Raw genomic sequence first — 14,832 nt, 5'->3', positions numbered from 1 at the left:
TGGGGCTGTCGGGTCTGATAGAGTCGCAGACTCAGAAATCACTGATAAACGTCATCAACAATTGGGGCAACTGGCAGTTTCCAAATTCATTAGCGAGCAGAGAGACATTAAGCATATTCTTATTTACCTGCTGGTTCATATGGTTAGCAAGAAATGATCTGACTTTTAATGGGAAATTCTGGACCCCTGAACAAATTGTGAAGAAATCCAAGAAAGCTTGCAACGAATTCTGGAATGCACGACTGCCATTAAGCGATGAGGTTCCGGTTGTGGCTAGGAGTTGGATCCCTCCTCCGGTTGCTGCAATCAAAATCAATACCGATTTCTCTGCTTTTGTCTCTGAAAATCTAGCAGGTTTGGGCTTCATCGCAAGAGATAATGTTGGTGCTTGTGTGTATGCGGCCTCTATTCCTTGCTCGGTCTCTTCTATTCTCGCAGGTGAAGCTCTTGCACTACGGGAAGCTCTTTGCTGGTCCTCTCAGGAAGGTCTCAAGAATATCGTGTTTGAATGCGATTCTGTTACCCTTTGCAGAGTCGTGGTAGACCCGTTTCTTCCCCTTGAGTTGGATGCTATTCGTGTGGTAGAGGATGTGAGAAGGTTGCTTTCTCTTGAACCAACTTGGTCGGTTCAATATGTCTCTAGGTGGGCTAACTTTGTAGCCGATTCCCTAGCTAGGAAGGCCCGGTCCATGGCAAGTAGGACTGTCTGGTCTAATTCCGTTCCTTGGCTTCTTGAAGCTTGTAATTAGGATGTCTTGGGTTTTTCTTGCCCTTTTGCTAATTAAAAGTATGTTTACCAAAAAAAAAAAAAAAAGAAAAGGAATGCACGGTATTTGACTAGTTTGGACTTAGACAACTAGTTACTCTTTGAGAGTTTCAATGCACATTTAATGCTCAGCACCTCCTCCCAACGGTTGAAATTTCGATGTATTGTGAAAAATTGAACCGATTAGAAAAACAAATATTTCCAAATATGAAGGGTCAAGCCAAAACATTGTAAAAGCTCCACTTCATTCTATTCTGGAATGTCGTCCATGCATTTATTACATGTTCACCCAAATAAATGACCACCGGCAGAAGATTGATTGAAATCATGAACTGCCGGCATGTATGACTTCGCAGCTCGCAGTTCATATATTGTTACGACCCAGGAAGAGGGAGAGATGGTGCTTGATGACCCACAGACTGAGGAGCTGGTGACGACGAAGTTCTAAAATATCTCATCCACTTGCATTTTGAAGGATTATAATATATAAATGAGATTTTAATTATAAGAGTGGTCAATGGATAAAAAGGTGTACGGAGTTCCAAGTGTCACTTACTAAATAGAGTTCTAGTAGGTTCTAACAACTTTACTTCAACTTTAATTTAGCTATAAATAGCTGTACTGCGTAGAGCATAAAGAAATAGATAAGAAAATTCATCCAAATCCTATAAGTTGCACGTTCTTCTAGATCTGAATCTCGTCTTCTGGAACCCTCTTTTTTCCTCTAGTCTTTGACCATTCCATATTCTCACATGTTACATATCTCTCCGCAATCTTCGGTAACATATCTCTCCGCAATCTTTGGTTTTCATAAAAAACGAAAGCCCCACTACTGATCAAGGGAAAGCAGACCGGTTCACCAGGAATGAGATGAATGAGATTCCCAGCCCAACTGATATTTGAAAATGCATGATTTCGTGTGAGACCCATTGGCTTGTGTTGTGGATGATATATCCCTTTTAAGTTAAGCCTGGAATTGTATATAGTTCAAAGTTCAAACACCTACAATTATTGGAATTCTAAAAATAGATGTCTCAACACCCTATCATATACAGCTCTTATTAATGTTGTCTAGGTTATAACTCGACAACAACCCTTTGATTTGGGGATGGGAGACACATGGATAAACATAGAATTCTATTAAAAAAGAGATGATACAAGAGCTTAAGCCTTAGGGATACAAACTTCTGATCTTTTTTGTTAGTGTTGATACGGAATCCTGCTAATCTTTCTTAACATTCCTGCAAAACACGTGTTCAACCTTGGGTGGTCGAGGTACGTGTTTGACCTTGGATGGTCGAGGTATGTCTCCGACGAACAAGTCAGTACCAATAAGATATGATCACAACTACTCTTTTTTTATTTTTTTTTATTTCTTGTAAAAATGACAACTACTAAAAAGAGAATTCAACTAATTGATCACACAAAATATGAATTACTTACTTTGTTATGCCTGCCCAAGGCGTTTATATAGTGTAAGATATTAGAGATTGACTTGGAATATAATTCCGAGAAGAGTTGTTTACCTGACTCCTTTCTCTAGATATTTGAGGTATAGTAGAAGTTCACCTTTGATCAGAAATTCTTGAGACTATGGTCGGTCGGCCCCATAAACTATATGGTCGAACCAATTCCTCTTGCACAAGTGGTCGGACCGTGTACTCACGGGCCAAACCGGATGGTATAGAATTACTATTTTGGTCATTAACAATTAGTACTTATATGAAGATCTCGGTGAGAACCTTTATATATAGAAGTGTCCATGTTGGTCGAACCTTCAAACTAAGAGTGATATGTTGTTGCATAATTAAGGCACCCTTTTCTTTTCTTTTTTATGGGGAGGGATGGTTGGGGGACTAAAAACAGATTAACGAACGATCAAAATTACAGCTAGGTAAATCCACATAAAAACTCCCTTTGATCACTTGGTGGATGAAGAAAGTCAAAGAGTGGATTTGGTTCAACACGGCACCTTAGACATCCAATCAGTAGCATGATTTGCCTAATTACAATTGTGGTTAAAACTTACTAAACTATTCGAGGTAGCCAGGGAAAAACATCCTCTGTTGTGCACGACAATCCACTTATATATCAAACAAATGGCTGAAAAAACCTAAAAATTAAAAAAGTATTGAGGATTTTTCTAATTCAAAATTAAACCTTTAATTTTAGTGTTCTGTTTGGGATAGAAGTGTACTATTGTGCACGGCAAATGATTTTTTTTCCAACTAACCACTGATTTTATTTAACCTACCATTCTCGCAAATCTACCTTGAACCCTTCAGTTGATCATAAGAAGGGATATGGCTTCCGATGAATCTAACTCCAGAAGCTTCAGCGAGGAACCTTTCTCCACAGCCAACTGAAGGCTAACCTCTATTGCTCTTAATTCAGCTTTAAGGACCGAGCACTCATCAATTCATTTGGCATACTGTAGCAGCCACATTACATTGAAATCTCACATAACACATAGATCTCCAACCAACTTGTCTGGTCACCAAACCATTTGGATGTTGGCCTTCTAGACTTCAATTACAATACAAGAGTACTAACGAATCAAGGTCAACCCATCACTGGGGCTAGTGAACTCGGTCTCATGAGTATCTTGGTTTCTCCAATTTTAAAGAAATACAAAGTGCATCCAATTCTAACCTACCAGTCCACTGCTAACTTCAATGCATCTTCACAAATATTTGAAACAAGTGATTCCTTACTATTACTGGTGAAGAACCCTTTAGAATAAGCACAACTTTTCCCGAATACCTTTAGCATAGTTGCAATCTCTTAAGTATGTGCATGATGTTCTCCCTTCTATTCAAGCAAAAGTTACAGAATCCAATAAACTCATTTTCTTTTTTTTTAACATTGGTGAAGCAATGGCCATTGCACACCAACAAAGGAAGAAACAGATAAAGAAGGGGACTTTCATCTTTTAATTTGCCTTCCAAATTCTCAAGAAATTACCATTTGACATAAATTCAAGCTAGCAAGATAGTCATACCTAGATTGAATAAAAAATGTACATTTTTCTACCAAATAAGACACGTTTTGGGTTGTTAAAAAGACAATTCTAGAGGGGTCCCCCCCCCCCAAAAAAAAAAAAACACTTCTATATGACTCTTTCCGTAAGTTATTTTATTTTTATCTTTTGTCGGTAACCGGCCAATTTATTTTATTTTTATTATATATACATGATGTGACCACTTTGGTCATTAGATTAAAAAAAAAATGCATTGGTTTGAGGAAAGAAAACTTATTAAGTTTCAAAACCTATTAGCCTAATCCAACCAAATTCTCTTCCATGTATTGCCATTATTCTTATTAAGGATAATTTGTTTTCATATAAATTTTAAAGAAACTCAGCTGATCCTCACTATGAGCTATGTGTTTTTTTTTTTTAGTAGAAAGTATTCAAAGTTCTTATGGCAAGAACAAAGGGTGGACACCAACCACTCATAAATTACGTACATGCATGCCAATCATTAAAGTTCTTTCGCCCATTATATACAAAGCTACTTTTCAGCTTTTAAGTTCTTCTAATTTGCTCTTTACTAGGAAAATATATCAAAAAATCAGAGGGGGGCCATCTGACCCTAAAGATTGATTGCAGTGCGGGTTGAAAACATGGGATGGGAACGAGGATTTGGGGTGGACGTAATAGTTGGGATGGGGAAGTTCCAAGGTAGAGTAATCAACACATATAAAAAGAAAGCGAGAATTAAGGGTTTTTAGAGTGGGGGTTCATTTTGTAAATTTATAAGATACTAAGCTTTTGAATGTATTAAAAAAATAGTATTTACATATGTACTTGCATTTTCTCTCACAACCATTAGATTTGTTCTTGTACACATGATAAGATCATAACCACTTGCGAATAGTAGTCGTTGCAGCAAAAAAGAATCCAGGCTTGCAATTAAAATTTGTTTTGCCTAAGTGTGCAGATCCTTTCCACCCAAATGCTTGGCCTCCCATCATGATAAGCAATGCATGCAAGGTGTTTTGGGGGAAAAGAACCCTTTTCTTTATAGTTTTATTCAACTACTCACAATAGAGTTGAAAGAGTTCTTACTTCAGATCGGTAGAATTAACGTGGTCTCCAAAACACAATGTCATATGTTCAAATCCTACAAAGCATGATTCCATTCTTGTTAGGTCCAATTACAATGAAATAACTTCACTAACTTGAACAACAACCTACCTATATGCCGTCCTGCGGAATAAAGAAAGGAAGAGGTTTGGGCAGTGACAAATATAGGAATTAGACCTAACACGATTCTAAATAGAAACACTTCATTCATTTCAAGTTGTTTGAAAAAAATAATAATAAGAAAGAAAAAAAAAGAGAAGAAAGAAGAAAGAAGAAAGAAAGAAAGAAAAAGAAGAAGAAGAAAGATAAGGTCATCAGATGACAGCCCGCCTAAATGGAGAGGATGTGGATCATTTTCCTGATTTGTGACTTGAAATCAATCCCTCAATAGAGATCATACAAAAGTCAATCTATCTCAACCTATGACCTCCCAAAGCCCACGTCATATTACACATTAGAGAACAGTTAAAGTTATGACATCCAAAAACAGTTCATATAAAATTAAGACTTACTAGAAACAGCTCACGTATTTGACTTTGTTTTTTTTTTTTTTTTTTTTTTTTTTTAACCGTACAATTCATATATGTGGACAGATCACAGTCTACGTGTCCCTCTAAATCCACAATCTTTGGATTTCATTGAATAAAAAACGGAATGAAACCCCCACTAATAATTAAGAGAAGGTAGGCCAGGAATGAGATTTCCAGCCCAACTGATATTTGAAAAATGCAAGATTTCGTGTGAGACCATTGCCTTGCGTACGTTCACATGATATCTCTTAAATTAAGCCTGGAGTTCAAAGTTCAAACACCTTCAATTATAGATATCTAAAAATAAATGTCGCAATACGACCCTCTAGAGAGGTAACAACAACAACAATAAGCTAGTCTTGTCCCAACTAAATGGGGTCGGCTACATGGATTTTTGTCATCCAATCAATTCTATTTGAGGTCATGCTAGACAAGGTCTAGGCTATACATATATTTTCTCACCACTTCTCCTAAGGTTATCTTAGGTCTACCCCTAGCTCTAAATAAAATAAACGACGTGATGACTCTAGATAAGATAAAAGACTATCCATGTTGAATTGGTTGAATCTTCAAACTAAGGTTGATATATACATTGTTGCATAATGAAGGCATCGTATAAACATGACTACAAAACTATCAAAATTACAGCCAGCTAAGTGGACTTGGTCAAAGAGTTACCTGGTTCTATGGCACCTTGAGCATCTAATCAGCAACACATATGTTTCACCTCTGCATACATATATGGGTATAACTTTCCAACCATTTGAGCTAGTCATTGATTTTATTTCAACTACTATTCTCAAAAATCTACCTCCGCACCCTATGGTTGAAGCCAAGAATAAGGGATAGGCCTTCAAGGAATCCAACTCCAGAGTCATTATTCCCTATGATTACTGGTGCAGAACCAAGTCCAATGTTCAATAGGCACAATCTTTCCCAAATACCTTTAGCATAGTTGCAGTCTCTAATAAAGTACATGCATGCATGCTGTCTTCCCTTCAACTCAAACAAAAGTGATAGGATTCCTGATCTAATATAAGCTCATTTTCTACTTCTCATCATTGGTAAGGAGATAGTCTTTGCACACCAACTAAAGGAAGGAACAAGTATAATTGGGGATTGGCATGATTCTTATATAAAACAATTTGTTTTTAGTTGAATTTTAGAAAACCTCAGGTGATCCTCAGAATAATTTTTTCGACATATTCTTTGGTAGAAATTATTCAGAGTTCTTGTGACAAGGACAATGGAGCTACCATGACACCAACCACACCACCATTATTCTCCTGACCAATATTTAGAAAGTAACCTTTTGGCCTTCAATTTTTTCTCTGCTAAGAAAGTTATACACAACTGGGCTTAACATGGTATTTGATCCCTGAATTGAGAGATCTCTTCAAAGATAGGAAGTCTCATGGATTTGAATGGAGTCCAATCACACAAAATCTTGTCAATCTCTTCTGTAAAGATTTCTTCCAAGTTCTGACCAAGTTGAGTTGACAAAAACTCGGTTGATTGAAGCGATTCCAGCTCATGCAACAATTCATTTGCACGGCTTCTTGACTTTGAATCCTCTAAACCGGTGACTCTACATTGCTGGACATCTTCAAGAACTAACCGGGCTTCATCATATCTTCCCTGTTTGATTAGGCAAAGCCCTAAGTTGCAGGCTTTGTTTGCATCTGGCTCTATCATCTGTGCTTTTCTATACACAGCTTCAGCAGCCATATAGTTCGTTTGTTGCATATAAGCCCACCCCAGATTTCCCTGCCATTCCATTCAGTTAGTTACTACTAGAATGAACACAAAAAAAAATCACCAATTGAAATTGAAACAAAAAGTAAAAAACAGAAAGATTTAATGTAGTTCACACACAATGGGGTATACTACATCAAACAAATGAAGACCTATCTACCAATCACCAAAATGGTGTTACAAAAAATCTCACCCAAAACCCTAAGATGAAAAATCCCAAAGCTCTCAATGACCTCAGATGAACATAGGATACTTATTTATAAAATGAATACACAGGTCATTCGGGTTGCTTATCAAAATATATCCCTGCAGTCCATCTTCAAAGTTACCATTATGACCATTAGATGAACAAACTATAACGAATTATTTCTAATCATTAATGATATTAAAATACAGTCTGAGTTAGGTAATCTGATCATATTACGTACAAGTATCCTTGAGGCTTCTTGCTTGATGGAAACCTGAAGCTTCCTGCCATGAGAGCGAGCTGTCTTGGTGGGTTTGCCATTGAAAGCTTTTCCTTGGTATATCAGCCTCAGCTTCTGCTTTAGCAAATCAATCTGTTCATCTATTCTTCCACATTTCTGTGAATATACATATCTTCAAGGTCAGCTGATGATGAAACATGCTAATTTGGCTTAATTAACTAACTAATAAAATTCAGAAAATTAATTTTGATTAGAAACCTCTTGGGACTGTGAGGGATATTGGTTTAAAAGTAGTATAAATTAATAAAAATACCTTATATAAGTCTATGAGAACATTATCAAGTGACTCCTGGGCCTGTTTGGAGCAATGATGCCTGAAGGATTTAATGGCTTCAATGGCTTCTTCACTTCTATCTTGCTGCTTCATCACCACAGCCATGTCCTTGAGTGCACTATCAACTCTATCTCCTGCGTTAATTGCTTTCCAGAACAAAGCTATTGCTGCTTCTGGGTTCTTCTGCACCAGCTGCAAATCCTCAAACCCCAAAACCATAACCATTAAACCAAAAATCCTGGGCATGATTAAAACACGCCGGAGAACGGGAAAAAAAAAAACTCCATTTTTTACAGAATCCTGACTTTCCCAGAAAATAGAGGCAATAAAATGAAAATTTTGTTGTCAAAAAACCAACTGAAAACTAACCAAATTAAAGCTTCGATGGAAACCAAACTAAAGAAAGTTTCGGAAACAGGAAAAAAAACACTGTTTTTCACAGAATCCTGATTAACCCAGAAAAATAGAAGCCCAGATCAAACGCAGAAAGGAGAAAAAGTAGAACTTTTCCTGATGAAGCGAAGAAAAAGGGATAGAAATGGTACCTGAGCATATTTTGCACGAACATAAGGAGTATCTCCAGAAGGAACCTTGTGGATAACATGGAAAGAATCCTTTTTATTCCTGAAGTTCATCTTCCTATTCTCTTCTCCACCTTGCGTTTTTTTTTTTTTTTTTTTTTTTTAACTTTCGATTATTCTTGATGATGTGATCTCTCAGATGATCAAAGTGCTCGAATCTCTAGTTACGTGAAAAGACAACGAACAAAGAGAAATGTGAAAAATGGAAACCGCTAAGATCTACAGATGATATACACAGAAACTCTGGGAAATGAACGTGGACTTATTAGCGTCTCCCTATCTTCTTTTACCCCTATATATAATGGTGTCATCATTTTCTTTGTCTTACCTAAAAAGAAAGTCAACAAATTATTTGGAGCTTCCTTAACCGTCGGATTTATTTTGCTACTAATGTGATTGATCTTAATGGTCGATAACAAATTGCACCAGGGATCAAGGTAACATAGGACTATAATCCCTCAACTGCAAAAATTTTCTTGTGTTTAAATGAGCTATTTCCTCATGTTACATTACTTTGTCTAAATTTTCATTTTCAATTTTGCTTTCTCTTTTGACATCAGCTCAGAGTTTGAATTTTCCTTTTACGAGTTCACATTTATAGTTCTATAGTTCATTAAAATATCTGCACTAGATTTCTTATAGAGAAAAATAGACACGTGGTATATTAACATATGGTACTTACTAAAATCAAATAAAATATTGTATATGATCTACAGAATCTTGTTATTTGTCTTGGAGATTGATTCAACATTGGATCTTTTCTGTTCTCCACAAGTATATGAAGAATTCTCATTATATTCTTACTTCAATAAACCCCTTTCCCCCCCCCCCCCACCCCCCCCCAAAAAAAAAAAAAAAAAAAAAAACAAATATACACACAAAAACTAAAAGAAACTTCTCAAAATCATTAAAATGACATCATTATAATGTGATATGAAAAATTATAGAATGAATCTTTTGAACTCTTAGTAAAGTCAATAATCAAATTTGAAAGAATACACCTAATTCCGTATTCAGGAGATATATTTTTTTCTTCTTATGTCACCTAAGTGTCTGAAAGGTATTTTAGTTTTATTGTAACTTAAAAATCAATATATTTTTTTTCTTAAAAAACATTAATATTCAAATTAGTTTTATTTTTACAAAAATGAAGATAATAGTTTTATTTTTTCAAAAATGAAGAAAAACTATAAAATGTGAACCTGTTTAGAAGCAGTCAATTCAACTCTTTCCTATTTGACATATTCTAGTAGGCAATTCAGATGACTCGATTTGTGAGATCTTGTGATGGAAGTACAACGCTTATGCAGACAACCCCAGAGCCCATTATTGATTTTGTTCTTTAGTGGAAGTGTAGGTATAAACAAACCTAATATGGCAACTAGTTTAGCCAATTAAACTATAAATATATACCCTATGTTTTTTCTTCTTATATAATAAAAGTTCTTCTCCTTTACTCGTGCAGTTAGAACATATGATAACCAGTGCCCAAAGAACGGTTTTCCAAAAAACAGGTAAGCTACTTTCCAAAAAATAAGAATAATAATTGATAGAGAATCTACTCAGAAGACTATAATTATGACTTATGAATATTTTTACTAAGCTGCCCAACTAGATGAACGGGCTTGTATTATGGGTTTTGATTCTTTTGAATAATATTGTTCACGAAACCTTCAGTTGCTTCCAAACTGCATCAGAAAAAAGACCTCAAGATGTGTTTGGCAGAAGCTAGTATGATCAGTCCACATCTTATCTGATATTTGTTTGATCAAAATGAAATTTTCTGAGTCCTACCAAATCATATATTAGTAATATCCCCCATCATAATATCAACTCATCAGTTCTCAAAAAAAAAAAGTAGCACACCATATTGACGTGTTAAATCTGTATGTAAGACAAAAACTATGAAAAACAAGAAGGTTGTGCAACATCAGTGTTTGTGTTGATTTGTACTTAGAAAGGGGTAGATTCAACTGAGCCTATCCTGACCCAAAATCATATACATGTTGATATTTAGCAGGAAGCATATCTATGGAAGTTGATTGAAGTGTATCTTGCAGTCTTTTGCATCCTTCACTCAAAAGAGTATGATTTAAGAAATTTTGGCAACAAGAAGATCGTATATCACACCATCTAATTGGAGAAGAAAAAGTAAGATTACATGATAGAAATGCTAATTTTATTTTTTACTATTTTAAAAGATAAAGTTGTCAATTCACATATTAAATTAGTCCAGAAAGGATCAAGTATGCATGTCATTATTGGGTGTCAATTCTCCTAATCTCACAGTATTAATTTTATATTTAATGGTAATTCTTGTTTCATTTTTCTTGAATTAAGAAAATAGATTATGAAGTTCATGAATAAATTTTTTATTTATTGTTGTCCTTTTTCTTTGAATCAGATTAATCTCTTCTATGTACTCTAAGTTGGGAGAAATTATCTTTCAAATCATAATCAAATAACCTAATAGTTGATTTTACTGTTTTACCACATAGCAAATAAATTGTTATCTGTTATTGTGGAAGGTATGGTGATCACATCATGAGTCATGACAGTCCATTTTCTGAAGTTGAATAAACAATAGGACAATTTTTCTAAATAAAATAATTAAAGCTAATAATTTGCATAGAATAGATCATGTGGGTTTGTTGATTCCAATCTAATTGATCAAGTGGATGCTGGCAGAGTATTTACTATTTCCAAATGAGATATGTTTCATTAACTGTGCACTAGTGAGTAATATTTTTGTTTTTATATTAAAACAAATTTTACTCCAAAATAATGGGGGAAATTTTGAAATACATAATTCCTAACTATGGAGATTAAGTAACTAAAGAATATAATTTTCTACCCAAAAAAGGCAAAAACAAATATATTTGGAAAGTCAGTTTTTTATTAGTGTACGGATCACCATAGTATAGTCTAATAAAACATGAAACATGATCAAGACTATTAAGAGTCATACTCTCTTCACATATATTTTAAAAAGAAATACCAAATTTGAATAAATCCAAATTTAATTGACTCGGATTTTTTTTATTATATGACTATCGGCCAGTATCCTTATATCTAGAGTCCTACACTCAAAAGTCATATATGATCACCTATTATTTTAATTTTTAAAATAATTTTCTTAAACCATTGCGTAATCGGTAAAAACACCTTTTACTGAAGAAGTTGTGACTTTGAGTTTACCTAACGGTATATTATGTAAAATTTTGTCTCTAATATATACATAAAAATCATATATGCCAAAAAAATAATAATATTTTTCTTTCTCTTGATATCAGTCTATTTATTGGGTTAAAATTACTTTCTCATAATATCAGTCTTCCAAGACAAGAATAAGAATGCAACATAAAACTTGATCAATCTACCCTACTTTGGGGAAAAAAGAAAAAGAAAAACTAAGCATTCATTGGAGGGGCAAAAGAAGACAGCAACTAATTTAATCAAGTCAACGCCTCACCTGATGTGTACAATTCTCATTAGGCTGGTCTGCTAAGTGGGACAAAAGTTATTAAATGCCAGTGGACAACGGAGGATTCAAGATCTTCGGCGTCTGGGCAAGGCATGCGTCTATAAGTCTGGCACTGAATGCCCTACAAATGGTACCAAGAAACCAACAGAATACTACAAGCAGGATATCCGGCTGCCAGATGCACGCCATCCATGCACACACGCACGCAGAGAAGGAAAGTCAGATGAAAATGATCCTAATAAAAGAGTCTTGGGACTAAGGATTTTATAGGCTTGTAAGTACTTTTCTTTGAAAGACAGACAAGTCATTCTCAAAGGTTTTCAAAGAAAGAATATAACTTCTATACCCCCTCCCCGTGCACAAGACTCAGAAAGTTATTTTTCATTTCAATTTGGCTGCACCGTATATAAGATCACGCTTTCTTTTATAGAGGTCATGGGACCCAGGACTCTATAGGCTTATAGCTTCTTTTATTTGCAAGATAGTTAAAGGTCCTTTTCAAAGAAATTTGAAGTAAGAACATAACATCTAGAGCAAATTACACTGGCACCCCAAAATGGAAGCCTTAAAGCACTGACACCTCCACTTTATGTTTAAAATGCATAGAGACCCCAAAATTGGATTTTCATTGGATATATTTGTCTAATTTATTACTGAAAATCTTTCAGACACTGTTTATTATAAGGATTTGAAAATAAACAATAATTTAACTGTTGTATTGAGATAACTGTGATCTTCAATTAAAACGAGAATGTGAATCACCAAGATTGCATGCTGAGGTGGTTGAGATATTCAATTGGAGTATTATCTATTTAGGGGTGATGGACATCCACAATCAATATTATTTATAACACTCCCCCTTGGATGTTCATTAATAGATAATGTACCTTGTTAAAACCTTACTAAAAAAAAACCCTAGCCTGTGGGAAAAAATCTTAATGAAGGAAAAATAGTATACATATTTAAATAATACGTATCACTAGTTGTCTCATTAAAAACCTTACCAGGAAAACCTAGTGGGACAAAACCTTGGTGAAGAGAAAAAGAGTGCACCACACATTTCACTCCCCCTGATGATAACATCAGTGAACATTTTTGAGTATGCACATTCTAATATCATATACCAGCTTCTCAAAATTTGAAGTAAGCACTACCTCAGTAAATAAATCTATCAAGCTATTACTTAAACGAATTCAATGAACATCAATTTCACCATTTCGTTGAAGATCATGAGTGAAGAAGAATTTTGATGAAATATGTTTTGTTTTATCTCCTTTGATGTATCATCCCCTCAATTGAGTTATACATGTTGTATTATCTTCATATAATAATGTTGAAACCCCTTTTTTTAATGGAAAATCGCATGTTTCCTGTATGTGTTAAGTCATTGATTTTAACCAAACACATTATCGGCTTGCTTCATGAATCGTTATTATCTCTGCATGATTTGAAGAAGTGACAGTTACAGTTTGTTTTGTTGAACTCCATGAAATAGCTAACATTTACTTGTGAATAAATAGTCTGTTTGAGATCTATTTTTATATGGATCAGATAAATATCTTGCATCTACAAAACTAGTAAATTGATGTACACATTCATAAAAGAACATCATGTCAATAATTCCTCGAAGATACTGAAATATATGTTTAACAACATTCCAATATCTTCGAATTAGAAAAGAGATAAATCTTGCTAATACACTTATAAAAAATATTATATTCGATTGTGTATTATTAGCAAGATACATTAGTGCCCTAATTGCACTTAGATATAGTACTTTGTGACCAATAAGTTATTCATTGTTTTCATGGGGTTGAAATGAATATTTTATTTATATCGAGTGATCTCACAACCATTGGGGGTACTCAATGGATGTCTTTTATTCATGTAACATCGCTTCAAAACCTTCTCTATAGAAGTTGATTGATGATCGAATATTCTATTCGTCAAATGATTAATTTACAAGACAAGACAATACTTTGTCTCTCTAAAATCTTTTCATTTTAAATTATTTCTTCAAATAGTCGACTGCTTTTGGAAGCTCTTCAAGAGTTCCAATGATATTTAAGTCATTAACATATACACTTATTATAACAAAATTAGATCCATATCCTTTAATAAATGCACAATAATAAATTGAATCATTTTTATACCTTTCATTTAATAAATATCCACTAAGAAGCATATACCATATATACCTTGATCATCTCTAAAACTTTATTGAACAAACTTCCTAAGAATTTTTATATGCTTCAGGCATTTTAAATCCTTCAGAAAATTTCATATAAATTTTACACTCGAGTAAACCATTTAAATAAGTTGTAATAATATCCATTAAACACATGTCAAAATTTTCATGTATTACCAGACTAATAAGATATATAAAAGTGATTGCATTCACCACACGAGATCATGTTTCCATATAATCAATGACAGACCTTCGCAAAAATTCTTGTGTCATAATTCATGCCTTATATATCATGATTTCATTCTTTTTCTCATTTTATTTTTGCACGAAAACTCATTTATACACCACTGGCATTATACATTCAGATGTTTGAACTATAGATCCAAAAACTTTACTTTTTTAAATGAATTCAATTCTGTTTAAATTGTTCTTTCCATTTTGGCCAATCATTTTTTCATTTATATACATCAACAAATTTATGTTCAAGATCCTTGTCTTGTTGCATTATTTCAACAGTAACATAATATGCAAAAATATTATCGACAACTTTACTTTTTCGGTTCCATCTTTTTCCTGCAATGACATAACTAATCGAGATCTCTTTATTACTTTCAAGTTTCTAAACTTTTTCTGAGGTTTTATAAAAAGTTATGTCTTCAAGATTTTTATAATCAATTGT

At 34.1% G+C, this 14,832-nt stretch overlaps 1 protein-coding gene across 1 annotated transcript; it reads right to left on the bottom strand.

The window, feature by feature from the left end:
- Positions 1–6,429: 6,429 nt before the first annotated feature.
- On the bottom strand, positions 6,430–8,732 carry LOC149018106 (protein SULFUR DEFICIENCY-INDUCED 1-like). Its single transcript, XM_089154291.1, has 4 exons — positions 8,446–8,732; positions 7,880–8,092; positions 7,567–7,722; positions 6,430–7,150 (listed from the first exon to the last, which is right to left on the bottom strand). The coding sequence occupies exons 1-4, from the start codon at positions 8,533–8,535 to the stop codon at positions 6,743–6,745; spliced, it is 867 nt and encodes a 288-aa protein (XP_089010417.1). The 5' UTR covers positions 8,536–8,732; the 3' UTR covers positions 6,430–6,742.
- Between the last annotated feature and the right edge of the window lie 6,100 nt (positions 8,733–14,832).

The sequence above is a fragment of the Hakea prostrata genome, chromosome 4 (assembly GCF_041222555.1).
Source record: "Hakea prostrata isolate BN-2017 chromosome 4, UWA_Hpros_2, whole genome shotgun sequence".
Taxonomy (NCBI): domain Eukaryota; kingdom Viridiplantae; phylum Streptophyta; class Magnoliopsida; order Proteales; family Proteaceae; genus Hakea; species Hakea prostrata.
The sequence above is the reverse complement of the archived record's forward strand: the minus strand, read 5'-3'. Positions and strand labels throughout refer to the sequence as shown.

Excerpts from the sequence above, each read along its gene's own strand:
- LOC149018106 (XM_089154291.1), bottom strand. The coding sequence starts at position 8,535 with ATGAACTTCAGGAATAAAAAGGATTCTTTCCATGTTATCCACAAGGTT. Across the intron at positions 8,093-8,445 it reads TTCGTGCAAAATATGCTCAG|CTGGTGCAGAAGAACCCAGA; the intron begins GTACCATTTCTA and ends GAGGATTTGCAG. Across the intron at positions 7,723-7,879 it reads TTCTCATAGACTTATATAAG|AAATGTGGAAGAATAGATGA; the intron begins GTATTTTTATTA and ends GTATATTCACAG.